The 27,181-nt window shown below is 45.5% G+C and overlaps 1 protein-coding gene and 1 long non-coding RNA gene across 7 annotated transcripts in view; both read left to right on the top strand.

Annotated features, from left to right (window-relative positions):
- Herc4 (HECT and RLD domain containing E3 ubiquitin ligase 4) overlaps nt 1-19,167 on the top strand; it is a 283,320-nt gene extending 264,153 nt beyond the window's left edge. For all 6 annotated transcript variants that reach the window (XM_065439437.1, XM_065439436.1, XM_065439434.1 and 3 more), the window contains 2 exons: nt 480-532; nt 17,999-19,167. In XM_065439437.1, the coding sequence (XP_065295509.1) occupies nt 480-532; nt 17,999-18,154 (209 nt within the window). In that variant the 3' untranslated portion in view covers nt 18,155-19,167. The remainder of the gene's footprint in view (nt 1-479; nt 533-17,998) is intronic.
- Nucleotides 19,168-24,518: 5,351 nt separating this feature from the next.
- On the top strand, nt 24,519-26,917 carry LOC135907739 (uncharacterized). The gene is made up of 2 exons (XR_010566102.2): nt 24,519-25,400; nt 26,811-26,917. It is a non-coding gene; the product is annotated as an uncharacterized lncRNA (long non-coding RNA).
- Nucleotides 26,918-27,181: the final 264 nt, after the last annotated feature.

Below are 27,181 nucleotides of genomic sequence, written 5' to 3'. Positions count from 1 at the left end.
TTAGTGACACTTAGATGGACAGCTTTGAATGAAGGAGGACAGAGGACAGTGTTTCGTTTATTCTTTTTGTTCCTCTTGTGTCCCTCTCTTCTACTCGTAACCTTCAAGACCACAAATTCTTACAAACTCGTTAAAGCTTCCGTGCTTCTAAATCAAGGAAAAGTCTGTGAACAAGCTTTTCCCACTGCTCTTGTTAAAAACAACACAGTTTACTTTGCTCTTCAAATGTGGGAGCCAAAACTTGCTGTACTTTCTTTTTCTTTTTGCTAAATGTTTTTTTAGTTCTTGGTTGGTGTTTCCTTGTTTCATCACGCTTTCCTTAGAACATTGAAATAGTGGATTGGAGGAGGAAACCTTCACCAAGATATTCAATGAAAATGAGGGACCTGTTAAAATGAAATAAATTTATGTATCGTTAGTGAGGAAACCCTGGCTGCGAACGCAGCACATTGTGCTTTTCTTGTTTTCTTTTATTCCAGTTTTCCTGACAGGATCAGACCGAATTCCCATCCTTGGAATGAGCGAGATCAAGGTAACTTACTTTTCTATATCATGATCTTGAAGGCTGGCTTATACCTGCCGCGGTTGCTTAGTGGCTATGGTGTTGGGTTGCTAAGCACGAGGTTGTGGGATCGAATCCCGACCACAGTGGCCGCATTTTAATGGGGGCAAAGTGCAAAAACACCCGTGTACTTAGATTTCAGTGCACGTTAAAGAACCCTAGGTGGTCAAAATTTCCAGAGTCCCCCACTATGGCTCGTCTCATAATCAGATCGTGGTTTTGGCATGTAAAACCCCATAATTTGATTCTTTTCTTTAAGGCCGCCATATGTAACTACTACAGAAGTAATTAGCACGTGCACATGCATACACACAGACAAAATAGCATTATTGTCTGTTTTCCTTTCCACCATATGGGCATGTGACAATATTCAATGATGCATTTGAGCCTTCTCAAACACATGCACATAAGAACTTGTACATATAAAGCAGCAGTAGTATGTATGAGCACCAGATGTTTTATTGTCATGTAGGAATATTTTTATCTATTTGAGCATGAACTCTAGAGTGCATTGCAGTCATTACTTTTGAGGGCAACCTAGCAACGAAAATATTATTTCTCCATTTGACAAAATCAGCCTTATTTGACGCACCCCATTGGGGTGACTGTCCATTCTGTGCAATACTTTATTTTGTCTGTTACACTGTGTATTCTCAACTAAACCCTCTTGGTCTGATGAATGTGCCATGGTGTCTCAGTTGCTGATATGTTCTAATGGTGTGCATGAGGTTATTGGTTTGATTTCCTGATACTGCAGCTGTGTTCTGACGGAGGTGAAGTACAAAAAGCACTCATGCCCTTATAATTTAGCGCATGTTAAAGAACACCAGGTAGTCAAAGTTAGTTAATAGCCAGTTTTTACAACAGTGTCTGTCATAGCAACCCCCCTAAACTACCTTGGCCAGTCCCGGGCATCAGTGTATGTGCGCCGCGATCTGCGCTATGTCGCCATTGATACTACCCCCTCCACGGAGGACACACAGGACTATGCCGCTATCAATCTGAATTCAGGGGTGCGACATCACAGTGACGAGTGTCTGTGTGCCTGGGCTGGCCGTGGGGCTCAGGATAATGTGCACGAGCGACACACAGCATGGCCAACAGTCTGTGGGGATTTTGACGCAAACCACCAAGCTGGGGGTGACGGTCGCTAGGACTAGTGAGGCCACAACCTCCTGGACGTTGTGGAACTACTGTATTTGTCTCTGGATGCCGTGAGCGGACGTTCGGGCGCTGTGGCTCTGCCAAGATATCCTTCCTGCTGGTATCGGAGGGATTGACGCCAGGTGATAATATGAGAACAGCCAATCAGGTTTCGACCACGACACCACCCACATTTGCCCTACTACACAAGAGTGACAAGCCAGGTTTACCGCTAGGAAGTCGGTGTGCGAACTTTCGACTTGGGTGGGGACCTACTATTGAGTGATTCCAGAGTCTGAGCCATGCAGCGGTGTAGCACCCAGCGTTAGATCTCAAGCTGCTGCTAAATTTGCAAGTGAACCTACCGTGCAATAGTCTCACCAGCGAAAAACAAAAATTTGCTTGCCAAAGTTGCTGTTCACACGAATAAGCTTAGTGGTCCTTACGAAAGAGTTTGCGGGCCGTTTTACATTAGAACCACGGGCAGGTAATGGACCGTGTCTCCAGCTACCAGGAATCGTGGCAAAAAAGCTCGGCACTTAAGATGACAGATCAGCTGCAGCGTTTAAAAGAAGCAAAACTAAATCAATATAGGTTGGTATTCTTCCAATCTGCATTTTAATTAATTTGGAAGAGGGATATCGAAATTTTGCGCCGAAACCACAGCGCCTGTACATCAGCGTGACATCATGGTCTTCAATTTGTATTTGCGTTTTCAGACAATATTAGCATAGTAATGGTTTCCAAAACATACAACGGTTATTGTTGGTTCCTTTTAAATGCAATGTGGCCCTTTTTTACCTATAGACCTTCACTATGTTTGCAAACAACAGGGCTATTTTTTTTTATCTACGCTTGCTACATGAGTGTAGCTAGTGTAGGAAGTCACCATTTTTCTTACTCTGTGTAGAAAAGTGTAGGTCCACTCACCTACACAAAGCCAGTTTTTATAGCTGTAGTGTAGCATGAAAACTACACTTTCTACCTGTGGTTTCGATGAGTGCTGGCAGCAGGCAACAAACAAGCAGGCTGGCATTGCAAACGTGTGGTGCCATTTTCTCTGTGGCTGTAGGCGCTGATATAGCGACGAAAGTGAATATTCGCTGCAAGGGCGGTGGCAAAGTACTGGCATGACCATTTGTCACAGAGGAAGGTGAGCTAATCTTCCAAGGTAAAATTATTTTACTCACGGATGGTGCAGGCTGTTTCAGACCCCGTGCTGTATTATACACATTGAGAAGTTGTATTTGTGCACTGTGCACTCGTGGTGTATTTCACTGTAGTTTGTCTTGATTTGTTGAGGAAAGGAAACTTGTACATGGGCATTTAGTTTCAGGCAAGGGCATATACGCCGCCAGTAAGTGGGAAGTCAGGCGAAGTGCGGAGTCGGGCGCTTTTCGTCTGCTCTGATTGGCTACAGCCCAGTGAGCGCAGTGCAGCACACAACCACTGCCCGGCGCTACACTTGTCTATGCGAGCCTGTATGAAGTGTAGGTAAAAAAAAAATAGCCCTAACGGTAGGCACCGTAAAAATATTGTAGGCCCTGTACCACCATCACCTAGGCTCTGCCAACATTTTCCTTCCCCGGTTGCACGCTAGGACAATGGCTAGGATTGCACTACATTTTTTTTATTCTTGGGGGGGTGCCGAAACCACGATTTGATTATGAGGCACATGGTAGTGGGGGCTCAGAATTAATTTTGACTACTTGGGGTTCTTTAACGTGCACCCAATGCAGGTTCTTGCATTTCTCCCCCATCGAAATACGGCCAAACGAGATGGTAGGCCTAGTTCATTGACTGCCACAACCACGGGTGACGGTGCTTGCAATCTGGCCACAGCTCAGTTCAGTGTACCTATTTTTGAGCACTATTAACGGGGACACAAATAATTTGGTTTTCTTGATGTCATCGATGTATACTAAACTAAACATACTATTTGCGAGCCAGCCAAGCCTCTTTTGAAACAGTTGGTGTTTGCTTTCCAAGACGAAATGCTGTGGGATCGTTACTTGCAATCATGCCAGTGGTCTAGTATCGGTGCTGCTTAAATAGTGTTGCCAAACGTTGGCGAGCAAAAGTAGCTAGATGGCTACACGAAAGTAGCTAGTAGTACCTAAAAAATTCAGCAAGGAGCTAAAAGTAGCTAAATTTCTTTGAAGTGCTTTTTTAACATATTCCGGGTGCATAGCATTTATTGGCAGCTGTATTATAGGTTAAACACAGCCCTCAAGTCATGTTTTCTTGCAGGCAACTATGCAGAACATGTATGAACAAATAAGAAATATGCTCCCATTTTGATTCCAATAATTTAGAGCAGGCATAGTTTTCGCAAAGTGTCATAGCTTCTGCGCTCACAAAAGATGAGCTGCGAATGCAGGACTGCTCTGTAAATATTGTCATGTACGAGTTTGTGCCGCTGTGAAGAAAAGGATGTTGTGAGGTGCAGAGGAGGTTGAAGTGTCTAGACAATCGGTAGATCGTGTTACTTTGACTACTGAGCTACAGCCTTGTGACTGTATATATTGTAAATACTTATATTTTCTGCCCCGTAACATTTTGGTGGAGGTGCGGGGTACTCTCGCCACAAGCCAGCCCTGGATCTTCGCAGCGGGCGTCACATTGGTTCCGCTGTTATGGCTACTGACGCTGCCTCCGCCGCTCAGACGCCAGTGGAAGTAGTGCTAACCCAGCTACGTCACCCAGGAATCTTCATCGGCTCTGGTAAGGTCGACGTCGAAGACTGGTTGATGTCGTACGAACGTGTCGGTAAGCACAAAAAAATGGAATGCCACACTTTTGCTGGCCAACTAAATCTTTTACTTGGGAGGAACCGCGAAGGTATAGTTCGAGACGCATGAAGCCGACATTAGAAGCTGGGACTCCTGCAAGGAAAAGCTACGTGATCTTTTCAGAAGACCTGTGGGACGTCAAATGGAGGCCAAGCAAGAGCTAGCGTCTAGCGCCCAGACATCAACTGAATCGTATGTCGCGTATATTCAAGACATTCTGGCTCTCTGCCATAAAGAGGACGCAGGCATGCTAGAGGCCGATAAGGTGGGACACATCTTGAAGGACATCGCGAACGATGCGTTCAACCTCCTGCTTTGCAGAAACTGCTCAACGGTTGACTCTATCATTAAGCAATGCCGTAATTTTGAGCAAGCGAAGAGCAAACGCATCGTACAACGCTTCGACTGACTTCCGAATGCAGCTGCCACTTTCTCCTGCAACGACCCTCCGGCGTCACATTCGCCTACAACGACAAGCTTCTCGCGGGTCATCCGTCGCGAACTTGAGGCTATGGCTCCAAGTTCTCACTGCCCCCATATGCATGGCAACTGACCATCTCACTCATTCAAGCTGTTGTTTGCCAAGAAATTGCAAACATGGACATCCAGTCTGCCGTCCACCCACGTCCCACCCCTACTGTTCCTGTCATTGCCTCTGCTGCACCTCGACAGTCGTTCCCGAATTGATATCGGAACCCCTCTGAGTGGGGAACACCTGATGACAGGCCAATTTGCTTTGCTTGCTCCCGAGTCGGCCACATCTCCCGCCAGTGCCGTAGTAGCCGCTGGTACTCCTCGCCTCGACCATCTGCTGCTTGCCGCTTCGACCGAGACCCTCGGCTTCCGTCGCCCCTCTCTGAATCGTATCATGCCGGCTTTCCGTCTCGGGGACACCCACCACTAACCACTTGCCCTTGCCGCAACACCGTCAGTCAGGTTCGCCTACATCTCGATGTCCCTTGTCCCCGTCCTACGTGGGCCGCTTCTCGGGAAACTAAGCAACGCAGCCCCTGAAGTTGAGACTGCATTGACTACTCAGACTGCAAAACCTCTGCTGACCCCTACTGCTCAACCGAACCTTGTTGAAATTTTTGTTGATGATGTACCCATTCAAGCCCTCATCGGTACTCGTGCTCAGGTCTCGGTTATGCGATCAGATCTTCGTCGCCGTCTCTGTAAAATCCTGACACCTGCCGAGTCGCCTGCCACCCGAGTAGCTAATGGTAGTACAACAGCCATGATGGGAATACACGACGCCTGTGTTACCATTGCCGGCTGTCCAGTGTTTGACCTGTTCGCTGTAGTGGCCGGACGTCCCCACGAAGTGATTCTTGGAATAGACTTTCTGACTGCCCATTCAGCACTTATTGACTGTGCAACCAGCACCCTTCGCCTTGAACTGCCCCATTACTTTGCCGACCCGACTGACGTCCACAAGTCCCGACTTCGTTCTACTGAATTTGTTCGACTGCAACCTGATGCTGCGACTTACGTCGTCATCGCCTTCTCCACTACTTCGAGATGGTCCTTATGTGGTGTCCCCACTTTGGGACGTCCTCCTGGCCTGTCAAATAGCACTACCAAGCTCAATTGTAACTCTTGTCAACAATCAAGCGTAGCTTCCTCTTCTAAACTTTGGTTCATGTCTGCAAGTGCTTCCTGAGAGTGTATCTGTCGCTGTGTTGTCCCCTTTGGAAGACTGTGGAATAGCTGCTTTTAAGCCCAAACCACGATTTGACACTGCTGCAGCTTCTGCCCTTCCTACTCCATGCAAACGACAAGTTTACACCAATGATAGGTACTGATTTACGACCTGCTTACGCCGATGCCCTTCGCCACATTCTGATGTCCTATGAAGACATCTTTGATTTTGGCAATCGCCCACTAGGTCGAACCCGTGTCGTCACCCATCCAATCCACACTGGTGACACTCCTCCTATACACTGGCGGCCCTACCGTGTGTCTGCGGCTGAACGCCAGGTGATCCAAACGGAGGTGGACAAAATGCTCTCCAAAGATATTATCGAGCCTTCCTGCAGTCCGTGGGCATCACCTGTCGTTTTGCTTAAAAAGAAGGGCAATACCTGGAGATTTTGTTACGATTATCGTCACCTCAATAAGATTATCAAAAGGACATGTACCCGCTTCCGCGCATTGATGACGCACTGGACTGCTTAACGGGGCCAGTTATTTTTCATCAATTGATTTGCGTTCTGGTTACTGGCAAATTGCAATGGACGAACAAGATCGCAAAAAGACCACCTTCGTGACCCCAGGTGGTCGCTACCAATTTAAAGTGATGCCTTTCGGACTGTGTAATGCCCCTGCTACCTTCGAGCGCATGATTGACTCTCTTCTGCGCGGATTCAAATTAACCACATCCCTCTGCTACCTTGATGACGTCATTGTCTTTTCTCCGACATTTGAGAGCCACCTCCGCCGACTCTCAGCTGCCCTTGCTGTTTTTCGACGAGCTAGCCTACAACTAAAATTTGCAAAATGCCATTTCGGCCACCGCCAAATATGAGTACTTGGTTACTTAATTGACGCTGCTAGCGTCCAGCCTGATCCTGATAAAGTTCGTGCCGTTGACGAGTTTCCACTTCCGCATTATTCTACCGATGTCCGAAGTTTCCTAGGGCTGTGTTCCTATTTTTGACGATTTATCCAGAACTTTGCTTAAATCGCTCGTCCTCTCACAGACCTCCTCAAAAAGGAGACCATTTTTCGTTGGGAATCTGACCAGGCTGCAGCATTTTCAACGCTTATCAGTTGCCTTACCGATCCACCCATGTTGGGTCATTTTGATTCGCATGCCTACACAGAAGTTCGCACTGATGCCAGCGGCCGTGGCATTGGCGCTATCTTGTCCCAACGACAGTGGGACACCAATCGCGTGATCACATATGTTAGCTGTCTTCTTTCAGCACCAGAGCACAACTACTCCATAACAGAACCTGAATGCTTGGTCCTTGTTTGGTCTGTTGCAAGGTTCCTCCCTTACCTATTCGGTTGGCATTTCACCATAGTGACAGATCATCATGCCTTATGTTGGCTATCCTCACTCAGCGACCCAACAGGCTGTCTTGGCCGCTGGGCTTTACGCCTGCAAGAGTACACCTTTCCCGTGTCCTACAAATCTGGGCAGCTACATAAGGACGCCGACTGCCTCTCCTGCTATCCTGTCAACCCAATTAGAATATGCCTCATCCATTTGGGATCCTCATCAGATCATATTAATTTAAAAAATCGAATAAGTGCAAAATCGCTCTGTTCGTTTCATCTTAGCTAACTACCTCCGCACTGCTAGTGTTACATTAATGAAGAGTACCCTTCAAATCCCATTATTATTTCTTCGCAGAAAGGAATCACTCATTTCCCTTTTTCATAAAATCTACTACCACAATGCATCTCTTCGCCCTCTTTGGATCCACTCTGTGCCTCATTATTCGGCTCATCATGATCACGTACATAGTTAATGTACCCTGTCATAACACCATCGCATGCTCACAATCATTCCTTCCTAAGACTTAGACGACTGGAATGATCTACCTGCATCATTAGTAAGCATCAGTGACCCCACTCTTTTTAAGAATGCACTAATCAACATAACATAATGTATGGTGGCAAATGGCATAATTATGTACTTATTCGTGAACATTGCTTGCTAAAGTGTACTCCTGTATTTTCATCTTATGTAAGTCTCTGTTTGTTTGTTAAGAATATTATACTAGTTTTTTCATATCGCTTTTGTTCCTGGCACTGTGAATACCTAGAAGTAATCCTGTATTTTTTACTCTTGGAAATGTATTCTTGCCCCTCCCCTCTGCAATGTACAATTATGTACTTTGAGGGTGTCACAAATAAAAAATAAATAAATAAACCCTCCAGATGGTTCTGAAACCGATACAGATACCTGCATTTTGTCGATCTCCGACTTGTCGCGCATCGCCGACGAGCAGCATCGTGACCCGTATTTGCGATCCATCATCGAACGCCTTACCTCGGAGCAACAGGACGTTTCCCTCCGTATGTTTGTTCTCCAGGACGGGACCTTATACCTACGCAGTATGAATCCAAATGGTGCTGAACTGCTTCTCGTCGTTCCCCAGCATCTGCGCTCGACAATTCTCTCGCAGTTACACGACGTGCCCACCGCTGGTCATATGGGTGTCTCCCGTACGTACGACCGTGTGTGCAGGCGATTTTTCTGGCGTGGGCTTTATCGCTCTGTTCGAATTTATGTCGCTGCCTGCGAACTTTGCCAATGCCGCAAGAAGCCTCCATTGTCTCCCGCTGGGCACCTTCAGTCTATAGATATCTTCAGAGAGCCATTTTACCGCGTCGGCCTGGACCTCCTTGGCCCATTTCCAACTTCATCCTCGGGCAACAAGTGGGTGGTCGTTGCCATGGACTATACTACGCGTTATGCCATAACGCGGACCCTCCCTACGAGCTGCGCAACTGATGTGGCTGATTTTCTCCTTCATGAAGCGATCCTACATCATGGTGCTCCACGTCAGCTACTCACAGATAGAGGCCGCTGTTTTCTTTCTAAGGTTGTCGACGACCTTCTTCGCTCTTGCTCCCACGTCCCACAAGTCCACGATGGCTTACCACCCACAGACAAACGAACTTACCGAGCGTCTCAACCGTACACTCATGGAGATGCTCTCCATGTACGTGTCCGATGATCACTGGGATTGGGACTGCACTTTACCTTTCGTGACGTTTGTGTACAATTCATTGCGTCACAATATTACTGGTTATTCTCCGTTCTATCTACTGTATGGCCATGACCCAATCCTGCCTCTTGACTCGCTGCTCCCTTCCGATGCCTTTTACGGTGCCTTCCGCTGCTCCCTCCCACCACCATGTTCTATGCTCACGACGCTATTGCTCGTGTGGCCACAGCACGTCACATTGCCTGTGACCGTCTTCTGGCGTCTCAGACTAGCCAAAAGCACCATTACGACAGTCATCGTCTGGACATTCATTTCAGCCCTGGGTCACTTGTTCTGCTTTGGTTACCCTCCCATCGTGTTGGCCTTTGCAAAAACTGCTGCCGCAATACGTCGGGCCGTACCAAGTTCTTCGCGAAGTCACCAGCCTCACATATGAGCTATCACCTGTGACTTCGACGTCTTCTACCCCACCAAGAACTGATATTGTGCACGTTTCGCAACTAAAGCCCTATAACTCACACACTGATTCGACACCCTAGGAAGCATTGAGATGATGCTTCTGCCGCCGAGGGTAAATCAGGGTGTCTACCAACCGGGAAAACCGGGAATTCTCAGGGATTTTGGTAGTCTGGAAAAACTCAGGGAAAATTCAGGGAATTTGTGCGTCTATTAGGAAAAATTAGCTGCAATTTTATTGAAAGGGCTGAAAGTCGCGGTAATGCTGGCTCGAGTACAGACAGGAATCCTAATGAATCGTCTTTGACGCCCTGTCGTCGGCTGGAGGAGTTGCCAGTGTAGTCAACGACTGACTTCCCGGATTCGCGATAATTCGAACAGCTTCACGGCACCGCGACCACGTACCCCATAGAGTGAACGTATCAGAATGTCTGAAATTTTCGGACGCAAGAGCTCTTCGCCGTCCGATTTCCCGGACGTTTTGCCGTGACTGAAGATCCAAAGCAGCATTAATAAAAGCCACCACCGCTGCCATTTGATTACCTCGCCGCCTCGAACTGGTGCTCTTGCACACAGATCCGCTGGCAGCCATAGCCACTACTGCGGCAACGTTAGGCCTAACTGCTTTGACGTTCGCTATGAAGCTTCTTGCCGTTGGGTGCCGAGCTTTTTATTGAAAGAACTCGCTGCTGTCAGCAATGGCACGGACTCTTTGTGGTCCTCACGATTGGCTTAGAAGCTTGGAAAGCACGGTGCATTCCATAATGCCGGTTCCTGAAAGTCAGCTTCGCCTCGATACAGAAGTGTTAATTGGTGGAACATACACAAACCATTGCAGTGAAGCATAACAAAGAGTGGCCAGGGGTTATTGCCACGGGACACAGTATGTATTCCTTAAATATACGCGCGTGCACCCGGTATTTCCTGTCACAGTACGATCACCGATATGCCTAATACGTGTACCTACAGGCCTTCAGGGCGTTTTCGAATGTGCCTGTGGTGGTTTGGGCTCCTAAGGGTAGTAAATGACATGCATTTATTTTTTCCCAGTCGCTGATTTTTCGGACGTTTTCGCGGCCCCTAGGGAGTTCTAAAAAATCGGACGTGGCCTGTGCAACTTACCAAGAAGATGCTTCAAATTGTCCGTGGGGTGAACGAATCGTGGAAGGACGACAAGAACAGAAAGAACCTGCGCATTGAGCAATGAACGGGAAACGAAGCGTGCTGCCGCCGTTTTGAAGGAGCTTGAGCTCAAAAAACAGCGTTGACTGATACCGAGATGCAGGTGTACCTCATCCAAACCAAAATAAACTCTTTAAAGCAGTGAAACACAGCACTAAGGCGTCGTGCCCGGGCTGTGAGTATGTTAGGACAGTTGAGGTGAACTTACAAGCTGTTGAGAGAGAATCTCAATTGTGACAAAGTTCGGGCTTCATACGACTGAGCTTGCTATCAGTTGATAAAAATAGTTCGTATTCGAAAATATTTGCTTCTGTATGCATCTCCTTTTTATTCGTATTTGAGAATGTCCGACTCCATTTGCAATTTTTTTCGAAGACATTTTATCTGCTGTGCATTTTTAACCCTTCCCTTCTATTCTCTTTTTGTATACCATAAACACTACTCCTTAGTATTCAAATTGGAAATAATCGTTCTTTTAATTTTTTCATACGCTTATTAGAGAGTGACAGCATCAGGCGATATGGTTTCAGGCCGTCTTGACATAACACATAGTTCTGCATCACTCAGGGAATTGTGCAATGGCACCCAGGGAAAACCTGGAAAACTCGGGGAATTTGGAAATGTCAACTTGGTAGACACCCTGTAAATGTCGCATACGAGTTTGTGCCGCTGTGGAGAAAAGGACGTTGTGAGGTGAAGAGGAGGTTGAAGTGTCTCAACGGTCGGTAGATGGTGTTACCCTGACTACTGAGTTACAACCTCGTAACTGTATATACTGTAAATGCATATATTTTCTCCCCCTTAACAATGTGTAAAAAACGTACTACATGTGCTTTTGGGCATACCCAGAGACCTATGAAATCAAAACTAAAGTTCTTAGCAAAATGTACAACTGTGAAAAATTAACAGAAACAACAAAAAATTCCTCTTTGACACTGAGTAATTCTTTGACAAAATATTATAGGACAGGATTTTTAGTGCCTATTCTGTAGTCCTATGCCAAGCATTTCTATGTTGTATTTTGTTGCCATGTTTTCAAACCACATTTAATTACCATGCAGTGACATGGAGGGTGGCGAGTGGTCTGGTTGAATCATCAAATACAAAAGTTACACTGCTAAAAGATACCTTAACCAAAAGACTAACATCAGTAGACTAACATCAACTTCAGACTGATGAACACAATATGAAAGCTTTTTGGATGTTGATTTTATTAACAAAAAACTTTTTATGAAACTAGACACATGAAGACATGTGAAAGCCAGAATGCCTGGTGAAAAAGATCACTTGAGTAAGAGCATTAAGAGCATTGATCTAAACAAAACCCAACAACAGACTTGCTGAAGAAGACATTAAAAATACATATTTCACTGTGTCATGTGTTGATAAGCAAAATACAGTAGAATAGAAAAACAAAGCAGAATGCAATCTTCCGCACCAGGCAAACAAAACGGTGACGTAGACAAAGGCTGCGCAGTTCGTACGGAGTGCAAAACTTTTTAATGCGCATAAATTGCAACATGCCATAAATGTTTGAACATATCTCAATGAAATTGCACATTTGCCATAAAGGAAACAATCTAGAATAGCATTTGATACACATAACATAAAATAGAGATCTTTGTGTACTTCTAATCATACAGTCAACCATATTGGCGAACAAAAAAATCACTATATTACATAACAGTAACCGTATCATGAGAAGTTAACAAACAAAGATACCAAGGACAGCATAAGGGAAATTACTTGTACTTACTACCATATTTACTTACATAATGAATGCACTTTTTTTCCCGTAAGACATGTGCAAAGTTGGGGGCTGTGTTTATTAGGCAGGGTAAAATTTTGATGTTTTCTTTCCCGTGGCCACCTCTAAAGAGAAGTCAGTTTTACCCGAAATGCAAATCATCAATTGCGATAGCTACATGAATTAAGGTTAGTAGTTTTATCGGCCATTAAACTTGCAGACGTTTGCTTCAACGCAAACTGAGTGGCAAGAACGCAGCATGCACAAGGGTGTGAGCCGCCATCGACTCAGCCCCCGACACAGCTCGCTTTGAAGATAGGGCGTACCGCAGCCGCACGATGCACACTTACTGCCAAAGTAACCCCCCACCTTTCTCCCCTTCTCCTGGCGCCAAGCGCACGAAAGAAGGCGGCATGTTTCCTTCCTATTTTCCTCTCTTGTACGCGGGAGATTGAGCCGCAATTGTCGGCACTGCTCGGGCGCGGTTGTGCAGTTGCTGCCAGAGTACAACGCCTCCTCCCTCTCCCCTCCCTGTGGGGGAGGGCTGGAGGGCCTTTTGCAGGACATAAGAGAGCGTACAAGATTAAGCCACGTTCGTCGGCTTCCCTTGTGCGCTTTTGCTCATGCGGTGTGCGGTAGCGATGACGACGGCAAAAATGCGCCTGGAGCGTCTATATAATTGCTATCGCAATAAATGTAAGAGACACAGTTCCACGGAGAGAAACTGCAACGCCAATTCCATAATTGGCTCATGTATTGCTTTCAGTGTGTGCTCTACTGAGAGGAGAGAAGCCTTTTGATAGCACTGAATGTTTTCTGGAAGCCGCTGACTCAGCTGGTTGAAGAGTTCCACAATGAAATGAGGAGCGAAACCGCAGCTCCTTTTAATCGTCGTGTGCTGTTTCAAACTGGTGACCAAAGTAAGGATTTGGGTCGAGATGCTCATTGATATTGACTGTTAACATGTCGTATTGGGAAGTTTACTTTTGCAGCTGTCAACTTCACAAGGATCATCAGATCTTTGAACAATATCATTGGATTTTGTTTTTCCGCTTTATAGTATTTGTTGACATTCTGAACTTCCATTAAAACCCAGTCCAGCAACAGTATGTAGCATTTGTTTTTGTGGTCACTGTGCATTTCATAAAGCATCATTGCCATGTAGCAATTTTTATCTCTCCCTTCAGTTCAGTCCATTGGGCAAGTATCCTATTTACTGCCATGTGTATTGACAACCAGCGTGTGTCACAGGCTAGTGGTATAGTAAGTGCAGTCTCTCCGTCGTTTATTTCGCAGTATAAGCTTTGGTATTCCAGTTTCCTTGTTGAAGACTGAGCAAATCATCGATATGTCTCTCTCACCATAAAATCTATCTTTCACGGCAATGTAACCGACACATGTGAAACTGCAAACTGAAAAGCTGCTTCGCTCGCTTTCGTTGAGAGTGTAAACGTGCCCTGTTGCATGAATGGGGCAAGCTCATGACGGCACTTGCACTGGTCTCTTATAATGCGCTACGCAATAGTATTTCTGCCCACAGCTGAGGCACAGCCACCTGATGTTTGTGCAGAAATTGTAGGCATCTGTAAGAAGCACTGAACAGCTCAGTGTACATAAAAACGCACACATACCATTGCATGTGAGGAGCTCAAAGAGCACCTTCACGTGCACACGGACGGCTCCATTTCCAGAGGATGAAGCTCGACCACAAGCGCAGCCACAGTCTCAGCGTTGTATTGCACCAGATGCGATTGGCTCCCAGAGCTCAGGCTGGGCCTGCAGTGACGCTTTAATTGCCGTCGAAATGCATGCTGTTAGCAGGCTCGCGCGCCATGCCAGCACCACCTAGATTGCACCACCTAGATTGCACTACCTAGGTGGTGTTGGCCACACTCACCAGGTAGAATAGGGGTTGCCTACCCTCTCGTCTTTGTGAAGTATACAAGATAGTGGATCTCGTAGTGAGAGAAGTCAGTCTTCATCTTCATTGGCTGACTGGGAACTGCCGCGTGGTGGCCAACGAGGAGGTGGCTGCTCAGCTGGCCGACGCTATTTATTGCATTAATTGCAGCTGGCCGACGCGCTGCTATTCATTGCATCCTACCAGCGACCGGGGATCCGAAGATGTGAGATGTTCGAACATTCACTGTAGAGGAGTGAGGAAATGTGGGGCTGGGTCTGACATCTAGAACATTTTAAACACATGTTTAGATTATATTTTGTACAAGAATGATGATGAATACTGAAGCAAGATTACGTTTAAGTTCCAGCGGCCGATCTCTCTACCAAGCGTCCGCTTCCTCTTTTAACCCCTCCGTTGTCTTGGTCCCATCACCTTCCCCCCAATTTGATGTCAGGGAATGGATGACATGATCCCCCACCAATCTGGAGTGTGGTATCCCTTTTCCACCGAGGAGAGCTTGGCCCAAAATGCACGCATATCATTGTGCACGAACAAGGAAGGAGGGAGGAACACTGACCTCGTCTCCACCACAGACATGGCAATTTGGGCTGATGTCAGGTGACGTGGAATGTCCCCTTGCAAACTGTCCAAACCACTTCTGGCGGAGCCCAACTGTTTGCCCTGAATCATCGCAGTTGGAGACGACTCTGACGAGGTCATCGGCAGGTTCACCATTGTCGCATCCTCTGTGCGCGACTGATTTCGCTGGGTAAACAGCTACTCGCAACAGCGCCCACTTTCCTGCTGGGAAACCACCGCCTGCTGTCAGCAGACATGAGCTCACATGATTGCAGTACACCACTCTGCTGCATCTCCGCACAGGTTGCGCTAACATCATCACATCATTGCTGCTAACATGGTTCTGCATCTTCAGGTGTGTGCCTGACTGTGGGTGAGGAAGCATTTTGTCAGCTCTTTCTTAGGTTCACACACACTGCGGCGTGGTGTGCAGAGGTCCTTGCCACTTTCAGCACTCTGGGGATGGTGGCGTACACGCTGACTGTGCTTCTCTTCCCCGCAGACATAGCCATCATTGAGAGCGCTGGGATTTCTCAGTGCCTCACATTCTGCAATGCGCGACCGCATGCAGAGTTTGCCTGTATATCAGGAGGACTGTCAGGCTGGCGACGAACTTTTTAGAGCGCCGCTCTTAGGCGCCTGTACCTGCGGTGAGCATCAGCGTCGGCAACATACCTCTTAACCAAGCGAACGCGAAGTGCAGCGGGGGATGAAAAAAGTGGCAAGAGCAAAATGAGTGTGAGGAGAAAAGCAGAGGAGGTGGATATAGCAAAAGCTAAGAAGAAAAGCTTAGTGCCGCGCTAGAGGGGCTTTGCGGCGACGATAGCTGCGAGATGGCGCCAGAGTAGCCTGCGTCGTCTGTATGGAAATAGTGCGCTGCATGAGTGGAGGTTGTCTGCAGTGGCTGCTGGGAATTGTGCCGCCACGTCACCCACGCGCTCCCTTTCTTGATCTCCTGATTAATGAAGCAGTTGCGCCACACTTCGCTCCGTTTACAACATCTTGTACAAGACAGATTGTCCGCACCAGCCTATATAGCACGAAATGAAAACACGTATACAGCTGCGCTCAAATTTCACATTAGGAGCTATGTATTGTAATGTACAGCGAATTTTTTTTGTCTCTCCTTGTTTTATCTACTTTCGTGACATCTTTCATATTCTAATATGTGTTCCACTTCATTGAGAATATAGTAATCGTAGGTGAATTTTTTTCCTCTCTTTCTCCTTGCCCGATATACTTTCATGACATCTTTCATATTCTAATATGCGTTCCACTCCATTCTCTGTTCTCATCTTTGGCTCTGGAAAAGTATAGGTGCCAGCAGAGCAGTGAGACATATGCGATGCTTGCGGCAACACCCCTTTCTCTACTCCTGCCATCATACTTTTTTTTTCTTCTTTTTGATGTGGGAATAAACAAACATTCCTCCTTTGTTCAGACTCAATATAGCTCAAGGTGTGTATCTTTGTATTGCTTTGGTTGGTCTTCCACTTGGAGCTACGATGGGAGCAGCATTGCTTACATTGTTGCATTGTCAAATGTTGATCATGAGGCTATGCTAAGTAAAGAACAGGGCAGTAAGTTTCTGAAAACAGTTCTCTGTTGTATTGGCAAATTCAGTGGTTATGCCTCTACAATGAGAAGATCCTCACACTTTTGCAAAAATCTGGGTGTGAAGCTCTGAAACATTGTCGTAGAGCTCTGAAAGGTCATAGCATATAGAGTTAATTCGACTAAATGTGACCCTCATTATACACAAGGCGTGCTCCCATTGTAAAGTCGAACCAAGCTTGCATATGGCAGTCTTTATGGTCGCCGACAGACTTTTCGAATGCCTGATTCTTCGGTCTTCCGCGCCACTGCCTTCTCCAAAGAACCATTGTATAACAGCAGTCTAAATTTCGAATGCTGGGCCGTGTCTTGCTAGATTTTTCTGGCATGATATGCGCTTGATGCATCGCAAGCGTGGTGACTATAAAGAAATCTGCTCCCATTTAGATTGTCACCTGTAAACTCGACTTTGTTGGCTAGGCGATTTGTTAGCATTCCAAGCTCGTAAGAAATATTTGTTGACTCTGTAACTTGTGGTCGCCAACGAAACAGCGCTGGTTAGTCATAGCGACCTAGTCAGTGTGGTTGTTAGGAACGTTTGCAGGCAGCAAAGCATCGCAAAAACCTTGCCGTCAATATGTTGATACTACTAGTCATGATTGGCAGTCGGACCTTCAATCAGGCACACATGCTCGACTGGTGGTATATAGAAGCGACGTTTGAGTCCGCGAGCACCTAGCCGCGGCAGCTAATCATTTGTGCGCTTGCTCGACGTATAACTTTCATGTGGGCTGAAGCCTCTGGGCTAAATTCATGGAACATGGGTTCAATCCTGGCTGCGGCAGCCGATGCCTTAGACATTGGCGCATGTTCCCGAGTGGTCAAAATGAATCCTGAGATCTCCACTATGGTGCGCCTCATAATCAGATCGAGGTCTTGGAACGTAAAACACCAAAATTTAATTGTTTTTATTTTTTCCCTTTTTTCCCCTTTTTTAAATTGTGATGACGCGTGATGCACATCAGGCTTAGAGTCGCTACATAAGTTCCCCAGTATCATCCTATGCAGGGTCTCTAGTCGGGCTGCTCAACAGGCGAACGCGAAACACCACAATGGTTTTGTCCATCATGAAATTTACTACTTCACTGAAGAAAAAAGTGCAAACGAGTGTTTTTATACATTGCCATTTTTTTTTATCTTGAAAGATTTTTCTGGCTGCTGGGCTACTCGAGCATTTTAGTCGACTCCTGTGTGTCCCAAAAGTTGGAGAGTCTTCTTTTGCACAAAATGCAGTGTATCACAACAAGTCAGCTTACAGAAAGATGCTACTTCATGTTGTCAGTTTTTGCATGGAGGGAGCAATTGTTGAGGAAACGCTCTGCATTGTTGTTGCAGGTTGTCTTGCAACCAATGAAGGTGGATGACAGTCACCTACCTGTGGCCCACACATGCTTCAACTTACTTGATCTTCCAATGTATTCAAGCGAAGCGGTAATGCGGGAAAAGCTGCGACTAGCCATCCAAAATGCCCAGGGCTTCGGTCTTGTATAGCCTTTTTGTCTATATCTGATGTCTGAGTGGGCAGTACACAAATGGAACACCTGAGATGTGTTTGAGCATTTTTTTTTCTCACTTGCATTCGTGTGGAATGGGTGAATAAAGCAAATATCTGAGCATCGCAAGTGAACTTACTTACAGCAGCTGTAGGAGCACTGGATATGTTTAGCTTCGGCACATAGAGCAGTCATAGGCCACAGATCCACAGGGAGTCATAAGCACTCGCTTACAGAAAGTACTAGAAGTTACACTGTGTTTCAGTCAAGAAGACTTGCTGTGGAATGCAGTACAGCTAAGCTTACTTGATTTTAAAATTTAGCCCTTGTTGCTGTCGTTACAAAGTACACTTACCATCGCTTAATATGTAAATGACAGTGGCACATTGCTTGTTAAATGCCAAATTTGGTGATATATTTTAATACAACTGCTTTAAACATTCTGAACACATTTTGTTCACTGTCAAGCAGCAATATTGAAATGTGTTGATCAGTTTTGTATTGATATTAGCACATTTGAATGTACTTCTGCATTGAGCTGCCCATTGGCATTGGAGCCTCAAGCTCTTTTGTTGCACAGTGGAAAAGTTTACAGATGCCGATGTCGAAACGCACCGAAAAAAAAAAAAAAAGCCCAAAGAACTTTATTTTATACACTTGGCCTTATGGGCTTATAATCCACTCTGCTGTGATTGGCTTGCAAACTGGTTGTTTATTTTCAATTACTTTCATTTGCTACGCTGTTCTTACTTGCATGCAGCATCCATTTTAATTTATTTGGGTATGCATGAATAACTGTGTTGATTTTCTGATGCTTCATGTGTTCTTTATGAGCCACATGTTTTGTCTAAGGTTTTTGCGTTTGATCAAAGTCTGGAAGTAAGGACGGCCTTTAGTTTCTTTTACTTCATTAGAGAGTGATTGTTTGCATGTGTGTTGCACAAGCGGCACGTTTTGTATGATGTTGTTGTGTTTGATGCAATGTTCAGAAAATAAAGTCTTTTTCTCTAATTTTGTGGGCAGATGTTGGTTTCCTTGTACGTAGAAAGTTATCTGTCACAGATGCATGAGCTAGAGTGAGCTTCAGAGCCGCTTTCTCCATTGCAGACTGCTGCTAAGAAAACTGGCTCTTGTTTTTAAGAGCTTTTAACAGCAGGCTCAAGGTAATTGCTACTAGCTTATCGCAAGGTGCACTCTCTGTGTGTTCCGAATTCTATCTTTCCCCCTTAGGTCTGCTCAGAAGCCTTCCTGTCGCAGGGGTTTCCGTATCTTTAGTACACAGCTTACCCAGAAGAGGGTAGGTTCCCTTGGTCCAGGCACTGCACAGAAACGTCTCCATTGCCTTTGATGTCAACACCACCTGAATCGCCGGGCCACCAAGCTCGGTCAACATCACCTAGACTAGGTGTTGGCTCGGTAGAGTAGTAGTCCCTGGCGTGCACACTCACGATGACAAGGCTGTAAATAACATCTCGGCCGCTCGTGGTGCGAGCAGTCACGACCGCCCGTATCACCTGGTCCATGCTTGCCGCACAGCTGTGTGAGGTGTTGACAGAGTTGCGACACGTCCCAGTGATCCGAAGACGCACTCCCATGGGAACACGAAGTAAGCTGCGGCTAAGTCCACTATGCAGAAATAAGGACAGCTGGACAAGTTGGTGTGGTGACATAAAATAGTGGGAAAAACATCAACGAAGGGAAGCGAACGACAGGGCGAAGTGCTGACTCAACTAAAAACTGGAAAAAAAAAATGTGGACCATTTTGCATGTGCCTTGGCAGCAGTGAGCTTGCGGCCCCCGTGGAGGTTCAGAACCCGGGTAACGACCAGTCTCTTATGGCTGAAAAAAAAAAATGGTTTCAAATTAACTCAACGGAGGTAACACGCCTTTATGTGTTGTTGATAATAGAAAGAGGGGGGCTTATCGTGCCTCAAGCACAGATATAATTTTCTGTGCATTATACGGCACATTTGATTTGTATATTCGGGGTTATCTGCAGATGAACACATGAAAATCTGCATGGCTGTGTGTTGCCGCACGACTGGGGCTTTCCATTGTATTTCTTGGCCGCTATATTTCTGTGGTGAGAAAGGTAAGCTTGCCAGCTAGAGTCCCTGTTTGTAAACAGCAAAATGGTCTGTATATAGGCATTCATTGACGCCACCTACTGGTCAGAAAAAACAAGCCAAAAAATGTATCAGCTGCAAGGAAAAGCATACGTGTTCAGATCGCCACAAGTCATCAAGATTAAGGGCAGAAAAAATGCGAAAGGTATTCTATTTCTTTACCAGTTAATGCAATTAGCTAACTGTCCTCCTGAAGGTGAAAACGTGAAACGCTTCATTAGTCTCTCAATTTCAGATTACTATCCTCCGCTGAGTGGGAATAAGGTAAACTAGACACGGAATATGTTCTCTTAATCTCGCCTTAATACATCTTCCACTGTGACCGACATTTTGGCACATGATAACAGGAGACTAGACAGCAGCCACTTTGCACGGAATAAACTGCACACACTTGGTGTCACACCCGCTCTCTCCAGCATCAACTTTTAGCTTATTGCGAACAAGACTTCATACTCTGGACATTTTAACCGGCGACAAAAAAAAAAAGTTTCTCGTGCAACTTATGTAGGTAAGAGATTACAACAGGATTCTTTTCATTGTTACGTTCTCGCAGCTTCTGCCTTCTGCTTCACCCACTTCACGAGTTATAGCCACGCGTAGTGATAATACAGTGTTTCCGGTAACCCGCAGCAGATTGTTGCAGCAACCAGCAAAGGTATATGTCTGAAAAAGCAAATACCTTATGCAGTCCACGGAAATCGAATGGAAACACTAGGGACGGTATTCTCGGGCGATCGCTTTCTTAGACAGTTTCACTTTTGCGAGGTTTCGCAATACTCGGCATCGGACGCGTCTGCGTTTACGGCTGACAGCATTTCAAGCGCTGTGCCAAGCTTGCTACCTTCGCACGGCAAGAGCGCTATCAGCCGCATACTTGTACGCGCCCAGTGCTGAGTCTCACGAAATGTAGCTAAAGTCAACTGTCTCCCAAAGCGATCACCGAACAATGCCGCCCGAGCGCTATTTCCGAAGCATACTGCTGACGTCGACATGTTTTGGTAGATGTGATGAAAGCTTCACTATGGTAGCGGCGCGATTATAATAGTGGCTTGACCAAGACTGCATGACAACAGGATCACGCCAGTGTGATGATGGCAGCATAACGACAGTGTGACGAGGATGGCATGATAGCAGCTGTGCACCTGTGCTTCGCCGCATGTTTACTTCACGGAGGCCTCCGACCGCAGATCCCACGCAATGTGGGAGTCATTCTAAGCGAAGCTGTGGTGAGCCGGCATTGTAAAACGACACGAGAGGTATGGGCCTGGCTCTCACTGGCTGCAAGTTTTGTTTTTCATCCACTTTCCTTTACCTTGTCATTTGTAGATTTAAATTGAAACCATACATAATTACCCTATGCTTTATAGTTGGCTTCATTGTCTGTTAGCTTCATATGGTTGTGTAAGCATAGTCTCTCTTGAACTTGCGTGTACCACGTTGGTGCAGTTTATACTAAACACACTTTCTGCATTTATTGTATTTATGTGAGTGCTTTGTCTTGTGCAGCATAAGGACCCCCTTAATCCTTGTCGTTAATTCCAACGGTAGCCTGATTTAGCTTCCTCTTTAACAACAAAACAAAATTTATAAACGCGGAGCAACAGATTTCAGATATGAGCACCCCAATTTGAGTAATTGGTTATAATAATGTTTAAATGTAATACTTTTTAATTCATTCGCATTTTTAGGGTACTTCACGCACTTTCTGGGGGCTATCAATATGTGTTTCTGTCACCATATTCCCACTACCCGTATAATAATGTTTAAATGTAATACTTTTTAATTCATTCGCATTTTTAGGGTACTTCACGCACTTTCTGGGGGCTATCAATGTATGTTTCTGTCACCATATTCCCACTACCCGTATAATAATGTTTAAATGTAATACTTTTTAATTCATTCGCATTTTTAGGGTACTTCACGCACTTTCTGGGGGCTATCAATATGTGTTTCTGTCACCATATTCCCACTACCCGTATAATAATGTTTAAATGTAATACTTTTTAATTCATTCGCATTTTTAGGGTACTTCACGCACTTTCTGGGGGCTATCAATGTATGTTTCTGTCACCATATTCCCACTACCCGTATAATAATGTTTAAATGTAATACTTTTTAATTCATTCGCATTTTTAGGGTACTTCACGCACTTTCTGGGGGCTATCAATGTATGTTTCTGTCACCATATTCCCACTACCCGTATCACTGGGTAGTCCAGTCCATGGTCGAATGGGTAAGCACATCGGGTTGCCGTGCTGAGGGTACAGGGTTTGAAACCAACCATCGGACCAACTTGGGTCACTGAGTATGTGTCAATGTGTACATATGTGCCGCTCTTCAACGAACCTCTTTCACGCCGACATGAATCACTAGTTACGGGACTGGGTAGCCACTGCCGTTTGAAGAAACTCTTTGATGCCGACTTGGATAAGTGCGACTCGGTCTTTGCTGGTCTTCAGTAAACCTCTTTGATGCCAACTTTGGTTACTGGGTATGTGTCAGTAAGTGCATTCCACTCTTCAAGTGACTTTTTAAGGCCAATTTGGGTAACTAAGGTAATATGACACTGGGAATGTGCCGCACTACAGTGACGAAAGAGATACTTTAAATTTCTCCAATGCTGTGAGGAATTGAACCCACGTCACAAGGTTTCCTTAAGAGCATCAATCTGATGCATTAGCAGGCTGCACCACAAATGCACTGGTCATGTTCCCCTCTTCAGTCAACCTTTTGGCAACTTGGGTTACCGAGTGTGTGCCACTGAGTGTGCAGCAAGTGAGGGAACAATTCTCAGCGTTTGCAGGCACTGGTCTGCTACGCATCTCATCTCGGAGGCTTCGCGGCGGCGCTGCTAGGTGACACCGAGTGTTCTCAAGGAAGCATGAAAGAGTAGTCCTGCAGCAGTACACGCCTCATGCATGACTGGTTTCGACGGTGGCAATACATTGTGTCGCTATATTTATTTTCATCTACATTTAATTTTATATGCCACTCTATACACCAGCATTCTATATTCTTACCCTTTATTTGTGTGGCTAATTCAGTGACCGATAAATTCGTATGAGGTGTTCCAGGTAACGTTAGCCAAGCTGTTCAACAAATACGAAGATTTAAAGCACGGTGCAAGATAAAATTAGAAGACTTAAAGTTCTCAGTCGTCAGAGCTCAGACGACCAAGCACTGCAAGCCCTAAGCTCATATCTTGCACCATGATTTTTTTTATCTTCTTATTCGTTGAACAGCTTGGCTAACGTTAGCTGGGACCAGACATGGGCACTCTAATGGGGCCCAGCCGTCACCCTCATCTGCTCTCACCCTTGCGTGGTGAAGTGAGGATCGTCTCCGGGAACATTGGTGAGGGAGGGTGCAGTGACAATGTGAGGTTAAATGTGGAAAATGCGATTCATATTGTTGAAGTACAGAAAAGTCAGTCCGAACGTATCTTTGGTGGGATAAAAGTCTAAAGTTTTGAAGTGTACTGGCAGAAAGTCTCTCTAACGCAGAGGTACTGTCAAACGATTCTTTAACAGTACCATGCGAGCGGCAACTGGCTGGCCAGTCAGCGTCATTTAACAATGCGAAGCGGCGAGATCAGCAAGCAGTAGCGCAAGTTCACTATAGAAGCGCAAGTTTTATCTGCTAGGCTCTTTCCACGAGCACGACACAGTCCCTGGCACGATTAACTCAGTGCTGAGCTCCCCAGCTTATCAGAGATAACTGCTCGCAGTGAACTTCGTGCGCATGCACTACTCTCCCACATGAAAATGGGCTCTGAATTTCTAGCTGGAAATGGTCTTCCCAGCCAGGTTTCCAACTGGAATCAGCCCTTCCAGATGGAAATTTTCCAGAGCCAGCTGGAAATGGCACTTTCCAGCTTGAAGTGGAATCCTCCTCAGCTGGGAATGGCACTTTCCAGCTGGAAGTGGAATCCACCTCAGCTGGTTTTCCAGCTAGAAGCAGCACTACCAGCTGGAAGTTTTCCAGCTTCAGCTGGAAACTGCTGGATACAGCATTTTTTAGCTGGAAACAGCGCTTCCAACTGGAAACAACTGGATGGAGCATTTTCCAGCCGGAAGTAGAATCTATCGACTGGAAAGTGGAGCTTCCCACTTGCATTGAGACATTTTTTGTATCTGCAACATGCCCCTATTTAGCCCTAGGTGGTGTTTGTAGCAGAACGAAGAGCTTTTACTCTTGCAGCAGCAGCAAAAAAAAAATTATTTCTCTGCGTTGTGACAACAATCGTAATTAATTGCATGAACTGCATGGAAATGCTCGTCACTCAGGGTACCTTTGATCGCGATCGGGCCCGATCGGGATCGATTGCAATCGAAAGTGTCCTGTGTGATCGAGTTGCCAAAAAAAAATATCTACAGGAAAACTGCCACTTTTATTGAACCTTACTTGTAATAGACAAAAGCGACGCGCTCTTGATCGACACTGTATATCTTGCTACACTGTCGATGTTACACTAGCGAGGAGCTTGCCCGATTGGCCATGATGAGCCGTTGCGCAAACGGCTAGTGTTTACAGCATAGCAATTCCTTCTCTAACAAAAAAGAGCCTTAACACGTGGCACCTTCAGCAGTTCAGGCTGCAATGACCGCTGCTCCTATTTTTTCCTGTCTCCACGACGCCAATACAATCGCCGCCATATTTGTTGAATACTTAGGAGCTTTAGTCTCGTATCTTGTCTTGATCTGCTCTTTTGACACGAATAATAATATAATAGCGTGTTATTGCAATATCAGTATTTCTCAGAAAAGCTCGGGTTTTTATTCACAGCAGCAGCATTACAAAGGCAGGCCGAATATAAAAAATGTGACGACGCCACTGGGGCTCTAGTTTCGTACAGCACATGGCGGAAACTGTCACGGCGAGGCAATTTTGCGAGACAACGAGAGTCTCTCGGGTGTGCGTGTGATCAAGTTTTTGTGAGGAACCTGCATGATCTTGCGCATGAAGTAATTATTTTTGGACAGTTCCTTCTCTGGACGGTGTTACAAGTACAGGCAAGCGGCTATCAACGGTTGTTATTGCTGTACTTTGTGGTGTTGTGATTCACCAGTGCGGATCGAAGAGCACCGTTTTCTCCAGCCCTGATTCTACAATTTGGAGGTAATTATTTCACTTGCTTATGTTTTGAGCGTAAGTTAACGTTTATTTTTATCCTGTATGTTGGCTGGCACGCTTGAGCATGATATCATAGGTCCCTGCTGTACGTGATGTTCGTATACAGGTTGATCATTTTTATGTTTTGCGGAATTTGGTAGAAATGGCTTGTGGCAGATATCATAATTCTTGTCGCTGAGCGGAATTATTCGAAGAGGTGGACATTATTAGCATGCGAAATCGAAAGACATCTTCAATTAATTAGCAAAAATTGACAAATTAACTTATTACCTTGCTGCACATATTACAATGTACGAATTGTAGCCTGTGAGTTTGCAAGATGGATCCACCTTAAATGAATTTCCAGAATTACATCAGTTTCGATATATTATTTTCTAAAGTGTGAGACGAATAAGTGGGCGTTCCAGTTACTTTTGTGCTCCAATACATAAAAGCGTTTTGTTAAAAAAGTAAGTAGACCAACAGTCCACCTTTACGGCGAGTTTGATGACACATATTTTTAACTGGTGTCATTCTGGAAAGTAAGTCCAAGTGGATACGCCTGGCAATCTCAATGGCTACAATACGTAGATTGCGATATGTGCCGTAATGTAATAAATTAGGAAGTTCATTATTGAATTTTTTAAAATTAGTTCAATATGTGTTCCGATTTTTCGTGCAAGTAATCTCCTCTTCTGAAGGATCCAGCTCAAGGACTAGAATTACGGTATCTTCAACAGGCGATTTGTTAAAAATTGCATAAAACTTAAATTATCACGCAGCATATGTGAAGTGCTTGTCAGTTTGCGTAAGCCCCCTTTTGTCTCCAATAGCCCACTTGAATATATTGCCGTGCAGTGTTTGTGCCCAATGTTGCACATACGTACGTCTATTAAATACTAGTGCGTATATGTCAATCTGCCCAACGCAATACAAGCACATTTATGGCGTGCTTTCACTGCAAGTGCGTGCTCGCAAACACGTTGCATGAATGGCAGGCATTTGAATAGGTGCAAAACAACAATAACATAAAAAGATTGGCCCTCAAGCTCCTGTTATTCAGCAGAGAAATGCTTCTTGGGAGGCTGTTGAGTTACATCACACACCTAGTTCAAAATACAAATGAGCTCATTTGAATTCTATTTGCACTAAAGCCACAGTCAATGGCGCTAAACAATTTAACAATCATTGCATAGCTTCTGCAGCTCAAGTTCAGAGCCTCTTGAGAGCTCAGGTTGAGGCCTTGCGCCACATAAACTGTAGAAGGGTCTGTGATGAAGGTAAACTGTGGTACTGTCCAAAGGCTGTTGATACAATCCGCGTGATTTTGGTAAAGGTCACTGTTTACTAGAACTGAGTGGATTAAAGTGATGATTGTTTTAAAGTTCACTCACTATGTCTAAATATTTTTTTCAGATGGGGTACAAGGAGGAGTGCAAGTGTATTCCACATCTTGAGGGAGATGCAAGATATGCTTCCGCAATCCTTGCTGCAAGTGTTCAAATAAATGGTTGCAAGTTTCAGCACCGTGCTGTTTTGGCTGCATGTATTTTCACCGGACCAGTTGGTCTTGCGGCCAGTCACATTAGGAACTAAGTGTGACTTGGGACAGCAAGCTAAGATCCATGCGAGTTCTGGCCAGTTTGTATCCTGCTTGATGCGAGCTTACACCCTGGGATTTCACCTAAGCATGGCTCAACACCATGGTGTTGTCGCCAAGGCTCAACACCATGGCAACCGGTGCTGTGTGCCAGCCCGGTCTGAGGGTCTGTAGACCCACAGTCCGG

The sequence above is a fragment of the Dermacentor albipictus genome, chromosome 1 (assembly GCF_038994185.2).
Source record: "Dermacentor albipictus isolate Rhodes 1998 colony chromosome 1, USDA_Dalb.pri_finalv2, whole genome shotgun sequence".
In the NCBI taxonomy this organism is placed as follows: Eukaryota; Metazoa; Arthropoda; class Arachnida; order Ixodida; family Ixodidae; genus Dermacentor; species Dermacentor albipictus.
This window is presented reverse-complemented; position numbering and strand designations above follow the sequence as displayed.